General features: G+C 40.9%; 1 protein-coding gene across 8 annotated transcripts in view; it reads right to left on the reverse strand.

Moving 5' to 3' along the window:
• Window positions 1-17,760, reverse strand: part of ZMIZ1 (zinc finger MIZ-type containing 1) — a 337,004-nt gene that overhangs the window by 21,961 nt on the left and 297,283 nt on the right. For 5 of the 8 annotated variants that reach the window (XM_058028802.1, XM_058028799.1, XM_058028804.1 and 2 more), the window contains 7 exons: window positions 13,749-13,863; window positions 11,342-11,559; window positions 9,723-9,921; window positions 8,456-8,746; window positions 6,281-6,463; window positions 3,821-3,995; window positions 2,361-2,547 (listed from right to left, as the gene is read on the reverse strand). In XM_058028802.1, coding sequence (XP_057884785.1) covers window positions 2,361-2,547; window positions 3,821-3,995; window positions 6,281-6,463; window positions 8,456-8,746; window positions 9,723-9,921; window positions 11,342-11,559; window positions 13,749-13,863 — 1,368 coding nt within the window. The remainder of the gene's footprint in view (window positions 1-2,360; window positions 2,548-3,820; window positions 3,996-6,280; window positions 6,464-8,455; window positions 8,747-9,722; window positions 9,922-11,341; window positions 11,560-13,748; window positions 13,864-17,760) is intronic. The other 3 variants (XM_058028807.1, XM_058028800.1, XM_058028801.1) reach the window with 3 other exon arrangements.

A 17,760-nucleotide genomic window follows, 5' to 3' on the forward strand; every position in this document is an offset into this window, starting at 1 on the left:
AGGTCAAAGTTTATTGTGCTAACTTTAAATGTACATTCCTGAACAATGTATGTTGCCTGAAAGAAGATATCTTTGTAAGATCCAAGAGGAGCAGCTCATTCAGGAGATTAACATCCTAACTGCCATTTTCCTTACAAAGATTTCAATCTGACTCAACACCATCTTTTCTGGATTCCAAAACATCAAGATTTAGCAGTGGACACAAACATGTGGGTTTTTTAAAAAGCAAGTTATAGAATACAAATTACCTGAGCTTTCAACATAAGCCATCTGCATGAAGTTTTTTCAGGCTTTTTTTTCATTCTTTTATTAACCATTTTCTGAAAGCTCAGTGTGCAAGTTCCACTCAGTTTCTCACCTCAGGAGAGCACAGCACAGTGATCCTGGAGGGGAGCAAGCTTGGGTACCTCTGATATATGAGGCAAGCAGGAAGGTGAGCAGGCCTGCTGAGTGGCACAGGGTGACAGAGCTCAGGACAGCCCTGTGCCCTCAGCACACAGCATCTCCACCATGAGACATGATTAACAGCACAGCAGTGTGAAGGCTGAACCAGCTTCAAGGAGACATTTTCCCTGCCTTCAACCTTTCTGTTTCTCGTAACCATGAGACGTTCCCATGGGGAGAAACACACTTGCATTGCTATTCATTATGTGTGTGCACGTGAGAGGTTTTGCCGAATATTTTAACTAGCAGAAAAATATTGAGAATTGGCTCGGTTCCACCATTCTCTATAAAAACCAAAATCCATCCACACATGTGACTAATTCATTTTTCTGGCATCCATCCAGCCCTGAGCTTAATGTGAAATGACTTCATTACAGGACTATCCGTTCTCCCCACTATTAACAGGCTTTTCAAAACAGCAGACCTGAGCACAGTTTACCTATGAGTCTTCATTAAAATAAGTTTAAATAAAGGCTATGTGTTTGGTGAGGGAAGAAAGAAAGAACAGATATTAAGAAACAGCCTCATGCCTCAGTGCAGCACTATAAATCTACTGAATGAGCCAGCACAATCCCCAGTAGTGATTACTTACTAATAAGAACTGGCAAATAACTGCCAAAACTCCCAGTGCTGCGAGTACTCCATGATAATGAAATGCAAGTAAGCAATAACTGACCTCAAAGTTAGGTGTTAATTATTGGATGTGGTCTGCCTGCAATCTCCCTCCTTCCCAGCCCCCAGGCTCCCTCAGGGCACAGGGGCACTGTGGTATCAAGGACTCCTGCATCCTGCATCAAGCCTCAGCTTTAGAACCAGAGTCTGTCCTGGGCCAGGGAAGGGAGTGCATCTCTCTGCCCACCTCACACTCCCCACACCAGGAAAACACAAATCTCCAGTGGATTCCAGTGGATGGGATGAAGATCCTCATAGGAAAAAAAACCAAAACCTGAAGTTACACCTGTAAGCAACCTCCACGCAAGACTCCAAGCAACTAACCAGCCTCCACAAGGCACACAGAAAGGCTCAGACAATGCAGGGTTTATCCTGGCTCAGCAAGGAGAAACACAGAGACACTTTCTGAGAAAAACCAAACAAGGAGACAAAATTATTCTGTAGTATTTGAAAATATATAAATTTTTAAAAAGTTAAGGCTCTGATTGTCATTTGATCTAAGGCCCTTCCATGAACATGGTGCAATCAAAACATACCCAAGAATCACTTACACAGATCTACATTAAATACAGGAAAGTTCCACCAAGGAAAAATATGTGTTCTGTGCTGGAAATAAGACTTCACTGCAAGGGAAAACCAGAAGCCTTTGTATAAGGAAACCTATGCTGTCACATTTCTGAGCTGTGCTTACTTGTGGAGTCAGAGAACAGGGGAATTTAGGAAGTTAGCTTCTCAAGTTTGGAGGATTTAAGCACTTGTCTTTCCAAATGATTTTACCAAGCCTCTAAATCAGGTCCTTAGTCTTAGTGGGTTATTCTTCTTTATCAGATAACTCTGCACTATTTAATTTAGGCATAAACTCTAAGAGCCCTGCAGAGCTAACACTACAGAGATCACAAAGCACCTGGGCCACTTCAGATTCCCAGATGGAAGTTTGCAGTGGTGTGGGTCAGGGAAAACACCACTCCTGTTCCAGCCAGAGCAGGAAGGATGCAATGGTTGCAGTGGTTTTTCAGACACTGCTAGGAGCTATCAGCAAGGACGTGCAATACATGTTGTGAAGCATTTTAGCACGTGTTGTCTCTGGAAAATGACAGACGCGAGTGCCTGCGAGCTGAAAGGACATTCTTCCTACCCAGGCTACAATTTTGAAGTGAAATTCCTGGCACACCTAAGCGCAGTGCCTGTGGGCTGGCACTGCTCCCTCAGGGATGCCTGAGCCCCCTCGGCAGGGCTGAGCTCACCTCCACATCAGAGTCTGGTGCACGGTGGGGCGCAGGTGAAAGACGTGGTTGCTGACTGCCAGGTTGTGCTCCAGCCGGAAGGGCTCCAGGACAACCCCGTCCCGCACGGGGAACGTCAGGCGCAGCTCGTCCGTGTGGTTGGCTGGGATCGGAGAGGGAGAGAAGGCGTGAACTTTCCCTTTAGCATCTGCAGTGCAACAATAACGTGTGTATTTATACAGAACAGGGACAAAGGCACAGTGATCTGTACTGGCTCTAACTTAGCAGGCTCACACACACACACACACAAAAATACAATCAGAAGTAACTCTGTCGTCTAACTGATACAAGTGACAAGGCTCAAACTGAGCCTCTCCTATTGTCACCTACTTCACATTAGGGCCATAGCATTCCAGCCACCAACAGAAACCAGGCATGGCAAGAATTCCTGGTTTTTATTACAGGATAGGCTTTGTGTCCAAGCTCACTCTGTTGGCAGAAGACTGAAACAAATCTCTTAATAATGTCAAACTGTGATAATGTTTGTTTTCCCTGCTTTGAACAGGGATCAACATTACCCAATTAGTTTCAACAGTTTCATCAGCTGAAACTATGTGATGACCAGACACTGGTATTCAATTACTATCTGAGCCCATAAGAGGAGATTTTGAGGTAACTTACAGCTGATCTATGAAGTCCAAATGGCTTTAAATCCTGTGTTCTTGCCCAAATAATACTGCAGCCCATCTTCTTCTACTTGATTTCTCAGCTATCCTGAACTCCAGAGCTGCAAAGTGCTAATGCAGCAGCAGTTATTTTATAGAAAACATAAGGTTCTCCCAGCTCCCTAGTAAATGATAGCTCCCATTGTTCATCAGTCACTTCAAAACCTCAAACATCTCATGCTAGTATCCAGTCAGAGAGATCTTGTTATTCCTGCCCTGTTCCCAGCCAAGTGTAGCGGTGACGTTGAGTGGCTTTGAAAGGAACATATATCAATTTCTGGCACAGTACTGAATATTCCTAAGAAGCCTGTATGGATCACAATAGAGATGCTGCTATAAATATTCACGTTTTATCCTACTCTGCAGTGTTGCTCAATGAATGGCTTTGCCCTTGAACAAAACAGCCCAAATGAAAGTTCATACAATAAACAAGCCTACAAAGCACACACAGCAAAACATGAAATCAAGTGTTTTCTCCTCAGGAAGCATATTAAAGGAATAATTCTGGAGTAACATCCTTACAAGTTTAACCTGGAAGAACTTTTCTGATATTCTATTTTAGAAGAGCATAGCAGGGTTTCTCTATTCTGTCCACTGGCCCAAGTGACCCTACACTGTGCATGCCACCTGTTACCAGTTAGCAACTCCAGCCTCTCCCAGAGCACCAAGCAGAGCTACTTTCCAGACTCTGAAATGCATGTGGCAGAGAACAGAGGAACAATAAATTACTGTAGGGGCATTCTGTTTGCTACTCACTTGGAGGTGGTGGTAAAGCATTGATATTTGGTTTAATGTCAGGTGGGAATGGTGGTTTGACATCCTGGTTGGGTGACAGGTATGGAGGAATATTGCTCCCTGGTGTCATGGGTGGCGTGGGGTTTCCTGGAACAGGTGAATGAGGGTAATTTGCCACAGGTACAGGCCTTGATGGCTAGAAAATAAATAACATCACATTGTTATTGCAGCCTTGAAATAAGAACAATAAGCCCTGTGAACACCACTGTTATCAAATATCAAAGACAACAGACAAGGGAGGGAGGCCCCTCTGTTTCTGGAGATGAAACCACAGGATGTCCCAGGAGGCCTTCAGGGAAGAGGCACACGAGGAGAGCAAAGCAGGAACTGAAACCAGCAGACCAGCCAGCTTAACTCAGGCAATGATCAGATACAAGCAAGGCTGCTAAAAGGTTTACTGTGATCCTCTGAATGCTCTCTTTCCAAAACCAACCAGCCATTTGCTTCAGTTTTTCCACTGAGCCACAGCCCACCCAGCCCTTTGTACCCCTTTGCCTTCCTTACAAAATAGCCCTGGTGCACAGAAGCCTACACAAAAAAAAAGTAAATCTAAAGACACACAATTCGCCAGTCTGTGTCCTTTTTACTTCCATCTGTCCTTCCTTCCATCCTTGTTCAACTCCTCTACTCACAGTTAAAGCTCTGGGGGTCAGGGGATGTTTTTTGTTCTGTGCACCTACAATTTGATTCTGTTCCTAGTTTACTGCTAGCTAAGACAAACTGATAGAAAAAGGACAGTTAAGTATGAATAGTAGCTATGTATTAAAACACCTTTGCTTTAGTTTATAATAATTAAGGAGGTGGTTACAGTCAGCAGAATAAACCAATAACCCTGATGTGAAGGAAGCTGACATTAAATAGAATTGCAGCTGCATGGCTCGTGTACCATAAGCAGAAACACAGGAGAGTGGCAGAAAACCAAAATCTTCACAGACAGTCCAAGAACTGTGACTTCAAATCTGACTCTGTATCTAAATGCTGCTCTGCTAACCTAAGATATTTGAGACTTAAACATTCAGGTTTCCAGCCATCTTTGGTTTTTATATTTGACGCACACAGTTACTGTCTGCACAATCACTACAATTCAAAGGTTCAGGTTTTGATTGTGGAATTTTCCCCCTAACCAGGATAATCTGCCTTTTTAACAAGATCTGCTTTTTCCTAACTGCTTCCAGAGAAGTCAATATTGGAATACAATACAGGGGATTCATTGTAAAGAAACAAATTCCCTGTCAGGAGTATCCGGCAAACAAAAAACTTAAACCCCATCTAAAATAAATGTACACAAAATATATTTCAAATCTGTCACTTAAAAATTTGACAGAGATCTTCTGCAGCTACTTTAGCATAAATGACTGCACTGGAATGATTATACAGAAGATCAGTCTATTCCTCATGTTTTCCCTGACAGTGACCTGCAAAAGCTGCCATGATCCAACAGGCATTCCTTTGGGTACCACAGTGGACAGCACAGCTACACACAGAACAGATGCTCTACAGAAAAGGGTTTTGCTTTCTCTCTTTTTTTAATGGAGTTTTCTGTGTGAATCACACCAAACAATTCCAATTCCAATGTTGTTAAATTCCAATTTAACAACAATGTGCAAGTTAGATTCTTTCAGCCTACATTCAAATTCAGAATGCAGTCCAGATACTTCAACAGCTAATGCTTTAAGCAGGTCAGAAGATCAATGGTCCTCCCCATTTTTATACTCACTGGAGTACCTGTGTGCAATAGATCATTTGTGGGCATTTCAAAGGTGGCAAAGCTCAGCAGGCCCTCAGTGCAACCTCAGTTTGGAGAATACAAAGTGCTCAAGATGTATCTATAAACAGGTTTTAGGCAACATTTTAACAACTCTAGTTCTTGCCCAAAACAAGAGCACAGAGGGAACAAAGAGAGGAAAAAAAAAAGGAGGAAGAGGTTGGAAAAAGTCATAGAAACTTCAGTTCAAAGGTGAAACCCACAGCTGGAACACCTTTTAAGTTTGGCCTGGCTTAATCCAACAGTGACCACTGTAGGTCCAAAACTGGAATGCTGCAATGTGGAACTTGTTTATTACAGATTTCCATGCTTGCATTCTTGCAGGGGACCACAAATAGGTGAAAACATTACACCTGAATTCCATTAGGTACTTCTTTTTACAAGCTATTTTTAAAGCAAACCCAACATTTTCTTGTAAAAGCCTCTAATGAGCTGCAGCAACATTCAATTTTGTTTATGAACTGCTCTGAAGTTGCAATGCAACTTGGCAGATTGACTGATTCTGTGATACCCAAAACACTAGTAAAAATTTGGGTGTTTTTTTTTTTCTATCTTCCCCTGAACTACATAAAAGCAGTATCTATGAAATCATTAATGTGACTTCATTAATAAGTGGCCACCAGAACAGAACAAAGTAATAATCTCAGGATTCCTACCTTGTAATACTGCCCCATGTTGACTGTTGGAGGAGGGTACTGCCCTGTGTTTTGCTGGCTTGGCATCCTCTGTCCAGGATAGTTGGGAGATGTGAGGGGTCTCGGAGGGTTGGGCGTGGGGTACTGACCAGGCTGGTTTGGAAACTGGCTGTTTGGTCCATACTGCTGGTTTCCATAATTCGGCTGTTTCAGGGATGCAAGAACACAAAGCCATGTTTTATACAAGCAGCTTTCTTGTATGGATTATTAGCATGCATTCAGAAGCACAATCAAAACAAACAAAACCCCTTCAGATAAATACTTCTTAAAAGCATAAAAATCTTGTAAACCAAAGGGGGGGGAAGACACACACACTCAGCCTTGTAACACTGTCAAAGGGCACTGCTTGAAGAAACCAGAATTACAACCAGATGCAAAGTTCACAAAAATTCTGTGTTTTTTAAGTGCTACCACACCCAAGCCTGGGGCTCCTTTTTCAGATGTAGAATGGAAGCACAAAAAGTTAAATAAATAAATAACTAAAACAAAACCCTGGAAGGGACAAGAGCACAGAAGATGTGCTGTCCACGCCTGCCTTTTCAGCCCAACTGCTCTGCTGGCCTCTTGCCAGAGTGTTCTGCAATACTTTAACAGCTAAAGAGAAGTTCTTACTAGTCTTAAGCACTTTGCTAGTGCTAGCTAAGACTGCCCTGTGGTTTTGGAACTGAAGTAATGAAAATTGGAACTCCAATGGTAGTAGAATGTCAATTTGAAAAATAAATGTCTTAATGATAAGATATTTCCATAAATGAACCCTACAATAAAAAATAGGCAAACATCATCTGCAAAATTCCAGCCCATCAATCAAGCAACATTTATGGGACTGTTCAGAACCGACTTGTTGGAAACATGAACATATTCACTGACAATTAAAAACCTGATTCTGAAGCAGCAAAAAACAGATTTAAAGCCATCCTTAAAATATGAAATCTGAAAAATCAAGTGAACAAGCTACATTTTGTGTTTTCTTCACTTACTTGTAAACAAGTTCTCTTAAGAGATGCAACTCCAGCAAAAGCACATCCCTTTTTTATTTCTGATTAGTTTTTTATTTAGAAAAAACAGTTTGCAGAGCAGGAAAGAAATGTAGCTCTGTACAGCAGGCAGAAATGTTTTCTGTATTTTCTGCATGCCACGGTCCTCTTTGCTGTGCATTTTCTATAAACTCTTAGTACCATAATTATTGCCAGGGCAGTATCATAATATTCAGAGCTCTACACTTGCTGCTGAAGTCTCAGCTGAATACAGAATTTCACCAGGAAATGATCTCTGAAGCTACTAAATGATGGCTAGATTTGTAAAAACATTTAGGTGTGGGTAGATGCTGGGAGCTGCTGGAATCCTAAAAAGCCTCTACTGCCCAATTCATGCTAACTTGAAGAATAAAACACATTAGTGCTTTTCAATTCCAAAAGCTCATTTGTCTACATCTTCAGTTTTCTAAATTTCTCTAAAAATCTGAGCCTAAGTGTTTTGCCCTGTCATAATACAAGTCAATGGCAATGTAATTTTGCCTTTAAAGCCATGCAGATCTCCTGTAGCAGCATGGGACCTTATCACACTCCACAGAAGCTGGTATTAGATAAATGCTGACAGAGAGGGATTTGAGGTCAACATTATTTATATTCATCTTAGTGACTATGAAAATCAACACTGAAAAAGTTTGGAAAGCAACTCTTCTCTAAAAAATTACTGCTATTACTACTGGTGTTACAGTACAATGTCTGTCTTGTATTTGATTAAAAAAATAAAACCATCCAAGAAAATGCAGATCAGATTGGGCTAAAATGAACTATTTCACCCTCAGTGTCTCTTCTAAGTTGCCACATTAAAAGACTCCACTTATGTGATGGAACCCTGATTAAGATCTATGAAGTCAGCATGAGAATCTTAGAATGATATTCTGGTTTGGGGCCTTTCTTGGACTTAGTAACCATCATATGGACTAACACAGCAAGGGTTAACCTGAACACTTCAGAAGCTAAAAAGGAAGAGCTGCTTCTGCTAATATTTTAATGGCTGCACTCCTACCGAGGCTGGAACAAAGATGCACCTATCTTAGAGGGATGTGCACCACACCTTACCCAGTATGCTGCCACTTGAACAGTGTTCACAAAAGATCATTTCTTTTGTTACCTCTCCTGGGTATGGTCTCTTTATGCCCTGTATAGGCAAAGACTGGGGGCGTGGGCCTGGGTAGGCCTGCTGAGGCATCCTCTGCCCATGGGTGCTGAAGGGGCTCATTCCAGGAGGCCGGGGCTGGTTCATGCCCATGGGTGGCCCGCTCATGCTGGAAGGTGTCATCCCTGCTCCCATGCTTGCTGGGTTCATGTTGCCTGGCATGGAAGCAGGACCACGAGGACCAGGCTGGTTCATAAACTGGTTGTTGTAAGCCTGAGTTGGACCCATCTGGAAAGAGGAACAAACCTTCAACGGAAGAAGAAGAAAAAAAAAAAAAGAATAAAATGCGACATGCATTTATAAAATGGGAAGAGGGAGCTGAACATGCTTTTGGGGAAGGGAAGAAGGGGAGGATTTATGTCGCATTTTCCTTCAATGGTCTCCAACATTTGATGGGCGGTGAAGTTATTTATAATAAAAATTATAAAATGCATAAGAGTTGAAGACAGATGTAAGCCTAAGGTGACGAATTAATTGTTTCAACTGGCTGGTCTAGAACTGTAAGGTAACAGATTGGCTGTGCAAATAGAGCACAACACCACAGTTCCTAAGACCCTGTGCTTTTCATCACCTGGCATATGGACTCTTACACTTCAGAATTCAGAGAAGTAAAAAAGGTAAGAAGGAAAAACCTGAATTGATCAAGCCCCTGTTTATTTTAAGAAAACAATTATTCCATGATGTCATAACAGGCTAGAAGTTACGGATCACTGGAAATGCATCTCTCTCATAGCTGCCCATATAGACAACATTATTACAAACCAAATCTCTCTTCTATTGTTGTTTCCCTGTTTGAAGGGAAATAAGCCAAATAACCAACTGCAGTTAGCAAAATAAACAACTGTCCAAGAACTACAAAACTATTGCAAGATTCTAGAACATTTCACTAGGTACTCAAATTTAGGGGGCTGGCAAAGACAGCAATAATGTTTCATGTCAGATGCAGCTGTAACTGAGAAATCTTTCATTATTTTCAAGAGGTAAGCCCTAAACTTCAAAATACAGTTAAGCAAATTTTATTGGGAAAAACATGGGGACTGACTCATACCTACATACACACATTCCAGCAGTTTCTCATAAGCACTTCTAACCATGCTCATGCACCAGAACAAAGAAAAAAAATACAGTAGGCACCCTAACAAACACAAGAGTGAGAAGGAAGCCAATTCCCTGCAATGGCCCAGCTCAGGCAGGTATGGAGACATAAGGGTAACTCTCTTACCGGTCCATACTGGTTCATGTCCTTATTCTGTGTTTCCTGAAGGGCTGCCACAGTGGCTGTAGCTGTAGCTGTTGCTGTAGCAGCTGCAGCTGCAACTGCAGCAGCGGCAGCCGCTGCAGCTGGCTGGGTGAAATCAGCTGGTGGCCTCGTGTGGGGGGGGATCCCCATTCCTGCAGGGGTATTTGGGCCTCCAGGGTAACTAACAGGGAAGAAGAGAAAGGAGGAGAGAATTAAGATGTGCCCGGTGGATTTTGTTCTGAATGTTGGTGTGATCCTCACCTGGAGCTATTCCAAAAGCACGTATCAATGACTAATGAAAGCCAGCAGGCCAGGCAATTAGGTGTGTACAGGAGACATGGATTGCATCTACAGGTCACACCTGCCTCCCAGGTGCAACAGTCACAGGGCTGCCACTGGGATTGCAAGGCATTGCCAGCATTCATTTTGGGGGCAGTGAACTTCTTTGCAGCTCTGTAGCTTCCTGCAAAGTAGAGCTGAACTGCTGAAAGGAAATGCTCTGTTCCTCAGTAGTGTAGGGGCAAATGCACAGGAGCAGGAACAGCAAACTTCCTCCAAGACAGCACATTAATCTGCCTCAGTGGTGAATTATGGCAAGTGTTCAAGGTAACATAAAAGCATTTCTCCCTGAACCTTAGCAGAAAGGCCAAGAGAGACCCAATGCAATCGACTCCACTGGATCCCACACTGTGTTCTGCAGTTCCTGCCCATCTCTTCTATTGATCCTGAGATAAACCAACCTAAGCCAAAACACGCCTTTCCCACTTCAAATATCTTTGTAAATATGGGCCAATATACTGTGTCCATTTTAGAGATGCTAATACAACGCTGAAGAAACTTTTTGGCTTGTTCAAGGTCACTCAGTAGATCAGCGGCAGAGATGAAGGAAGAGATAAACTCTCTCTCTCTCTCCCAAGCTTATATTCTTCACACTAGACTGCCTATGCTAGCAGCAGCAGTCTCTTCTGCAGCCTTTGCACCATAAATAGTGCTTTCAGTTAAGTGCCCTCACCATCCCTGTTTACAAAGTATAGACACAGAAAATCATCATATAACTAAAGCCAGGCTATTACTTTTGGATTATATGAGTAATGCAGCATTTACTTCCCCAAAATAAATACACAACACAACCATATTTTTAACAAACATCTTCATTACTGATTCTTTTCAAATTCCTGCTGTGGAGTAAGTCTTTGGGCAGAAATATTCTGTTGCATAGCAAACTACTTTGCCCAAGCTTACTCCTCCATATGCACGTAGAAATTATACCATCAATACCTTTCACATCCTGGCCTTATTAAATGTTAATCATTCCTAAGCCTGTGGTCTGTTTAACAATCTCTCTTAATTAAAACTTTATTTTGGGGGTTTATTAGAGCTAATTGATTGACCTAAGCCATTTCCATTTACTGTGATGAATTTCAGTTTGGGTAGCTGATTTCCAAAGCTATAAAAGCAGTGTGTGCTTCAGTTAACCAGCAAAAAATAGCTACTGAGACTTTATATAATTAAAATAAGCCCATGACACTTCTTCCAGGTCACTAAAACAAGCTTTATCAAGTATTTACATCCATTTTCCACCTCAGAGAAGTATGTCTTACCTGCCACCAAACCCTCCACTTCCAGGATAATTGGGTCTGCCATACATGCCCTGCTGTATGTATGGCTGAGTGGAGCCTGCCTTGGCTGAAAATTGCTGCTGCTGTCCAGCAAACTGAGGGGAATTGATTCCAGGGTTGCTGGTTGTCATCCCAGAAGCCATGGGATTTCCTGCTGGGTTCATAGGGTTGTTAGCATTTGCCATTGGATTTCCCAGCACCTGCAAGAAGGAACACGAGAGTAAGGGGCTGTACCTTGAACTACTTCAAGCAAATTAAGTTGATTTGCTGCAGTTGTTAATTAAAACATAACCACCTGTATTCTGAACTCTAATGAGCAGAGACCTCATTGACATCTAGGTGCACATTCCTGGTGATTTCTACTTCTGTCATTTCCAAACAAACAAGTGATTTTCAACTAGATGGAACTCAAATTAATATGTTTATTAAAAATATTTATGAGAAAGATCTGCTACAACCATGCTGTGACCATTCATCTGAGTAAAAGAAAGGATAGCTTTTTATTTGGGATGGGGGTGTGAAGGGGTGAGAGATTTTTTGTTTGTTTAGTTGGTTGGCTTGTAGTAACTTGGAAGTAGTCAGTCCCACTGGCACAATGCAAATGGTACTACAGATAGAAAAACTGTGAAAGAACATATTTCAGTAGTTTAACCTTTTCTTGACTCCCTAAGTAATGTACAAAAGACTATTGATTGTTTTTATTGCTTCTTATAAAAGAGTCCTCTGTTCTCTGTATAAAAGGACTTGTTTTCCTTGTTTAAAGGATTTTTTTCCCCAAATTGCTATGATTTCCATGGAGATGTAAGTGTGGCTGTCCATGGATCACCTGCATAAGATTTCCTGGAAAGTCTCCTGCTTGGGAAGAAACTCAGGTTTTTGCAGAAGACTAACTCAACAGCTTCAGGCATTTGAGAGCAGAAATTGGTGAACCCAGCTCACTCCTTTCCCTCGAAGAGCACAAAGACTTACACGAAATCCTGACATTCATTTCAATCTGCTCTGAATAGATATAACCAAGCTTCACGTTCCAGAGTCTCACACCACTCCTTTGCAGTGACCTTCCGAGTCACTGCATTTTCTTTCTTCATGCAAGAGATCTTTTCCTTCTATTGCACCTTCCTCTGAAGTACCATGAAGAGTTCAAGTAACATTACAGTACTCCAATGACAGACAAAACTCAGAGTATTTTTCTATCTTTCCTTTTGCCTTTTAAAGTGTAAAAAAACCTCTATTTTCATTTTCTGGCAAATATAGACCAACATGTTTACTCAGGTATTTCTCTCCCAGATAGGATACCTTTTCTTTTAAGTTGTTTAAGAAATCAACAAAAATAAAACATGTCTTAGATCCTGTAACTGTCTCCTCTTCTTGTTTCACTGAATGAAGATTTCACCATAACCAGTGCTTACCTTACTGTTGTGTGAATATCTATATGACTTGGCCTCTGAATAATTTCTTTTTCAAATGGCTCATTCCATTATAATTTCATTTTCAATTTTCTTAGCAAAATTAAAATTTAAAAAAATCCTCAGAAAATTTTATTTGGGATCAAACATCACATGGTTGGAAAGAAGTAGAAAAGACAGGTTAGATTTATGTACCATTTGCACTCATTAAAGATGGTAATGTGTTTTTTGAGCTTTTCACCTATGGTGTGAGCAAAGGTCAGACTGTCTGCATGCTTAATTTATACCACATCCCTGGGAGTCCACTATCACAAGTAATTGGTAACTTCTTCATAAAAGCTGCTTCTTTTTGTATAGTGCAATTCAACATACAACACAGAAGAAAAAGAGAGTTAAGAGTGGAGAGAACCAAATGAAAATCCAGGAAGTATGGCTCTCACCTGGGAGCCAAGAGCCCATGCTTGTGCTCCAATGCAAGTTGAAACATTTTTACAAAGTTAACACTAACAGGAGAGACTGGAAAGAACACAGCCTAAAATTGGTAGTGAGCAACTCAGTGTGGGGTAGACTTGTATTGACTTTCACCAGCCCACAAGTACAACACAACCCCAGGTAAAATCAACAGCTATCATTTGGTGAATCAAGCTAAATTTTTTACTAGAAAACATACAATCTGAATTCCCAAGAGGTTTGGGAATATCCCAATCCCATTTTTTTAGTGTTAAAACCATGCAGTGTAAAATATGAGGTAAATCCAAGCCTGACATCTGCGTGCAGCCAAAGGAGTTACTGACTCAAGCTCTCAGACACCTCTTGTTCAATGCCACCAAAGAGGACATGATTGGGAAAACAATGCATCATATACAACAAAGGAGACAGAGCCTGCTATTGATCCCAAGAGGATTTTCCAAAATACCTTCCATTTTACAAACATTAGCAGAAATGCATATTTGGAGGGAAGGAGGCATAAAAATGAAGCTTACCTGGCTTTGAGAGGTGTTAGTCACACCCCATACTGTGGTGACCACTGACAAAGAGCCTGGAGGCTGGTTGCTATTTTGTTGCCAGGGAACAGAATCATAAGGGAAAGACCCATCACTGCAAAAACAAACATTCAGAAGGGTGAGATTTTGGAAGTTTAAACTGTGCCAAGTTGCAGGTGGCGACAAAGGAATGAACGTCTGACATTACCTTAACTCTCCACACTTCCTCCACTATTAGCTTAGTATTCTCAGAGGCATGAAGTTTCTTTAAAAGCAATGTGATTGTATCAAACCACATAGAATGAATGAATTCCTTAGCTATACTGAAGCACAGGGCTTTTACCACAAAAAGGTCTGTTAGCAGTGAAAGTAAATTCAGGGGCAGAGTTTCAAACAAGGACACCAAGTTACTCAGAAGCATGCATTTTTTTTTGCAATTCATCTCAAACTCTTCAACAGTCACTGCTTCAGCTGCCTTATATCAATTCAATTAGATTTTGAGACCAGACTGCAGCTCCACTGTCTGCAGTGGGTCCCCAAATGGCCAGAAAAGCCTTTAAAGCAATATCAGTTCAACATCATTTGGAAAAGTAAATTGAAATTCAGATAGTGTTCTCCCACACGATGGATAAGCTGCATGCCAAAAACGGTATTAGCTAATCAGCATTCTAGAAAATCAACTGCAGATATACAACACATCTTTCAGATAAATATGTGGATGAGAGGATTGGGTTTTTCCATTAGCTTTGTCCACAGATACAAGCAAACATTTCTTACAGTTCTTTCCATACAAAAGCGCTGGTGGTTTCAGAATGAGCCCAGGATAGGCACGCACTTAGCGTAATTAATGAAATATCTTAAATCCAGTGAAAGTAACTATCAATCCTATGACCATAAAACACATTCCACTTGAAATTTACTCATTCTTGTACTATTAACGTGTAAATTAGATTTCAATTTGCAAATATATACACATACACTCAGGTGATCCTTCCTCATCTAAAGATATATATATATATATATATATATTAAAAAATACTATTTAACAGACACACATTGCTCTTTCATTTTCAAACACCATTGATTTGTGTTTTGTATCAAGAACTGCATTTTTGTCTTGACTACCAGCTATCACCAAAAATTCTATTGAGGGCTAACTTGCCTAAAGAATCTCTACAGGCTCTACATGCACTCTATCAACGTGCTTCAAAGCCTGCTCACTCTCCCGTGACCCCAGACGGTGCTCCAGGCTTGGACCACTCCTTCCTTTTGTGCTGTGAGCCAGAATCAAGGACTACCCCTGTGCTCATTCTTTAGCCTGTTCATAACGCCAGGTGTGAATCATTTAAGAAAGGAATTGCTCTGCACAAAGTGTGCATGTGTGTGATAAAAACTGCTTCTGTCCTGAGTGACAAATAATGCAATAACAGCAGCAGCAACTGTGTAAATGAAGCAGTGAATACATTTCACAAACAGCTAGGAAATTTCAAACAAATTCCACAATGCTCTGCCAGCACACCAGCAATGTATTAGAACATAACTGTGAATTTGAACTGACCTATTTGCTTCAAAGTATCCATATTCAATCAAGGAATAAAATGACACAAAAATTTAAATTAGATAAAAGAATAATTTCCCTTAACAAATTATTAGAGAAAACTAATGGTAAACCATAATTCTCTGTAAGATGTGTGACATGTCATGTTCACACTGACAGCATCCATATAAACCTGTGTGTGAATAAGGGCATACTGAACACCTGGCAGCCACTAAGTCCTGCTAGCCCATGTTTCTTTAAAATATTTTCTCTCAGAATCTTGCCCCTCTCACTCAGAGGCTCAAACAATGGCTTCAGTGACTAATATTTGCAAGTGACGCAATGCAAGTCCCTCCATCAGCATGGAGACAAATGATGACTAACCCACAATTTGTGACTGCTATTAAGATTTCCTCTTTTATCCTGCTCTGAATGATGCCTCCTACTTTACTTCCTTCTCTGACTGTTTCTGATGATGTCTGCTCTGTGATTTGTTTGGATATTTATGGCACATATGAGTGTTCATGCACTTCAGTGACTACAAAGAAGCTCTCTCCATGACATAAGCAGTGAAAGGGCTCACTGCAGACATTCCTCTCTATTCCCCACTGATGTGCTGTGGACAGGTAATAAAACCTGAGGAGCAAGGCAAATATTTTGCAAGTGTATGAGTAAATAAGAAGGGTAATGACAGGCAGGAATCAAACCACAGAGTCACTAAAGATTCTTCTAATGCAAATATGCTGTACAGTTTGTAAACACACTCCAACTTAGAGCAAGCAATGCTTCAGTCTGCTTTTAAGCAGTTATAATTATTACTTCACTTTCTTTGCCTCCTAAGCATGTTCCTCTTAGCCATTCCTCTCCTTTAGAGTATGCAGAAAGGATTTCATGTATCATTCCTCCATAGTTTTCAGTGGTAGATCATTTGTTCAGTGGAAGGCCACACTGGGTTCTCAAACACTATATAGTCACTTAATCCTAATTATAAATACTGAGTAAATCACTCTGTTTTTACAGTATTACAGTTAAAATGGGTGACACCTCAAGAAATCACACAACAAGAAACATTATTGTTGACAAATAATAAAGCCTCCAGCACCACACAAAAAACGCCAGGAAAAGAGACCAGATATAGATTTGTTGAGAAATATTCATTGTGCACATTGAACCACGTGACTACCACATAATCCAACACAGGACCTAGTGTTACATCTCAAACACTATTAATCACAAAAATTTTACAACACTGAACTAGTGATAGATGTGCCTCGCAGAACATGAACTTAAATAGCCTGATATCCACTCACTGCCCTAAACCTCATCCCTCAAGTTTCACCTCAGTCACCCCACAAGAAATCCAAGGCAATCTCATGGCTTGCAATCCCCAGCATTTACTCTGGTCCATCACCAATTACACGCATGTCAGAGTACAACTTTTGCCATACTGGATACAATACCTACCCTTTCTCCATCACATGCAGACTTCCTTGGCTTCAAGCAGTAAGAGATGCTGAAACTCATGCCACTCAACTAGAGGATTACTTGTCCCTCCACCTCTGCTCTTTCAACTTCCATTTCTGTCCTTAAAACTACCCAAAGGAATATTCCCACCATCAAAGGAAAATCCATGTAAGTACTGTAATGAAACGTGACCAATCCAATTCTCATTTGCAAAGAGCAGTGCTTTTCCCCTGTTATTACACAGAGCTGTGAATTATCCTGAAATCCCTTTCTTTAAACTTGAAAATGGCAGCCAATAAAGAAAGAAGCTTGAACCTCTTCAGCCAAAGCGAAATGCTGCCCATGACATTGTTCCTGTTGAACTGTACAAGGGTAATTAAGTCTCTCACTGCACCCTGGAGGGCAGTGAGTCAGTTTGGACTCAGCTGGAGCCCACTAAAAGAGTATTGACTAAATTTACAATAGTGCTAATGAACCTATACATACTATTGGTCAGCATTAAAGGCCAAACAGCAGAGGAAGGCACAGAGCAAAGAGGAAGGGAGGGAGGGAAATTATTTCTCAAAGTAATGTTTCACTACTCTGAGCTAGCAAAACTGCTATCAAGCAATGAGGAAGGATTTCTTAGCTACTGGCAGATGTACTGAACCCACCAGTAATATAGCACTCATGTTGAAGAAGTACACTGGTAGTTAGGTCTAAAAAGCTTCTCTTAATCCCAGTACTAGGCAGACATCCAGTCTCAAGGAAAAGTTATAGACTTCATGTCAGACAGAGACTGATAGATAATTCTAATAAAAGTTGCTTAATAACAAGTGACCTTTGTAGAATAAATTAATACAAGTGAATTGCTGTAATTTATACATGATTTGTGGCATTATTTGCTGTGTTTTAAATATGTTTATGTTGTCACTAGAGCAATTGTATATGTATGTGATGCTCTGTTTACATGTCTTCATTCCTTGAGGAAGCAAAGATTCAGATGGTTTAGTGAAGCATGCATCCCTAGAG

This window comes from Melospiza georgiana, chromosome 8 (genome assembly GCF_028018845.1).
Source record: "Melospiza georgiana isolate bMelGeo1 chromosome 8, bMelGeo1.pri, whole genome shotgun sequence".
Lineage (NCBI taxonomy): Eukaryota > Metazoa > Chordata > Aves > Passeriformes > Passerellidae > Melospiza > Melospiza georgiana.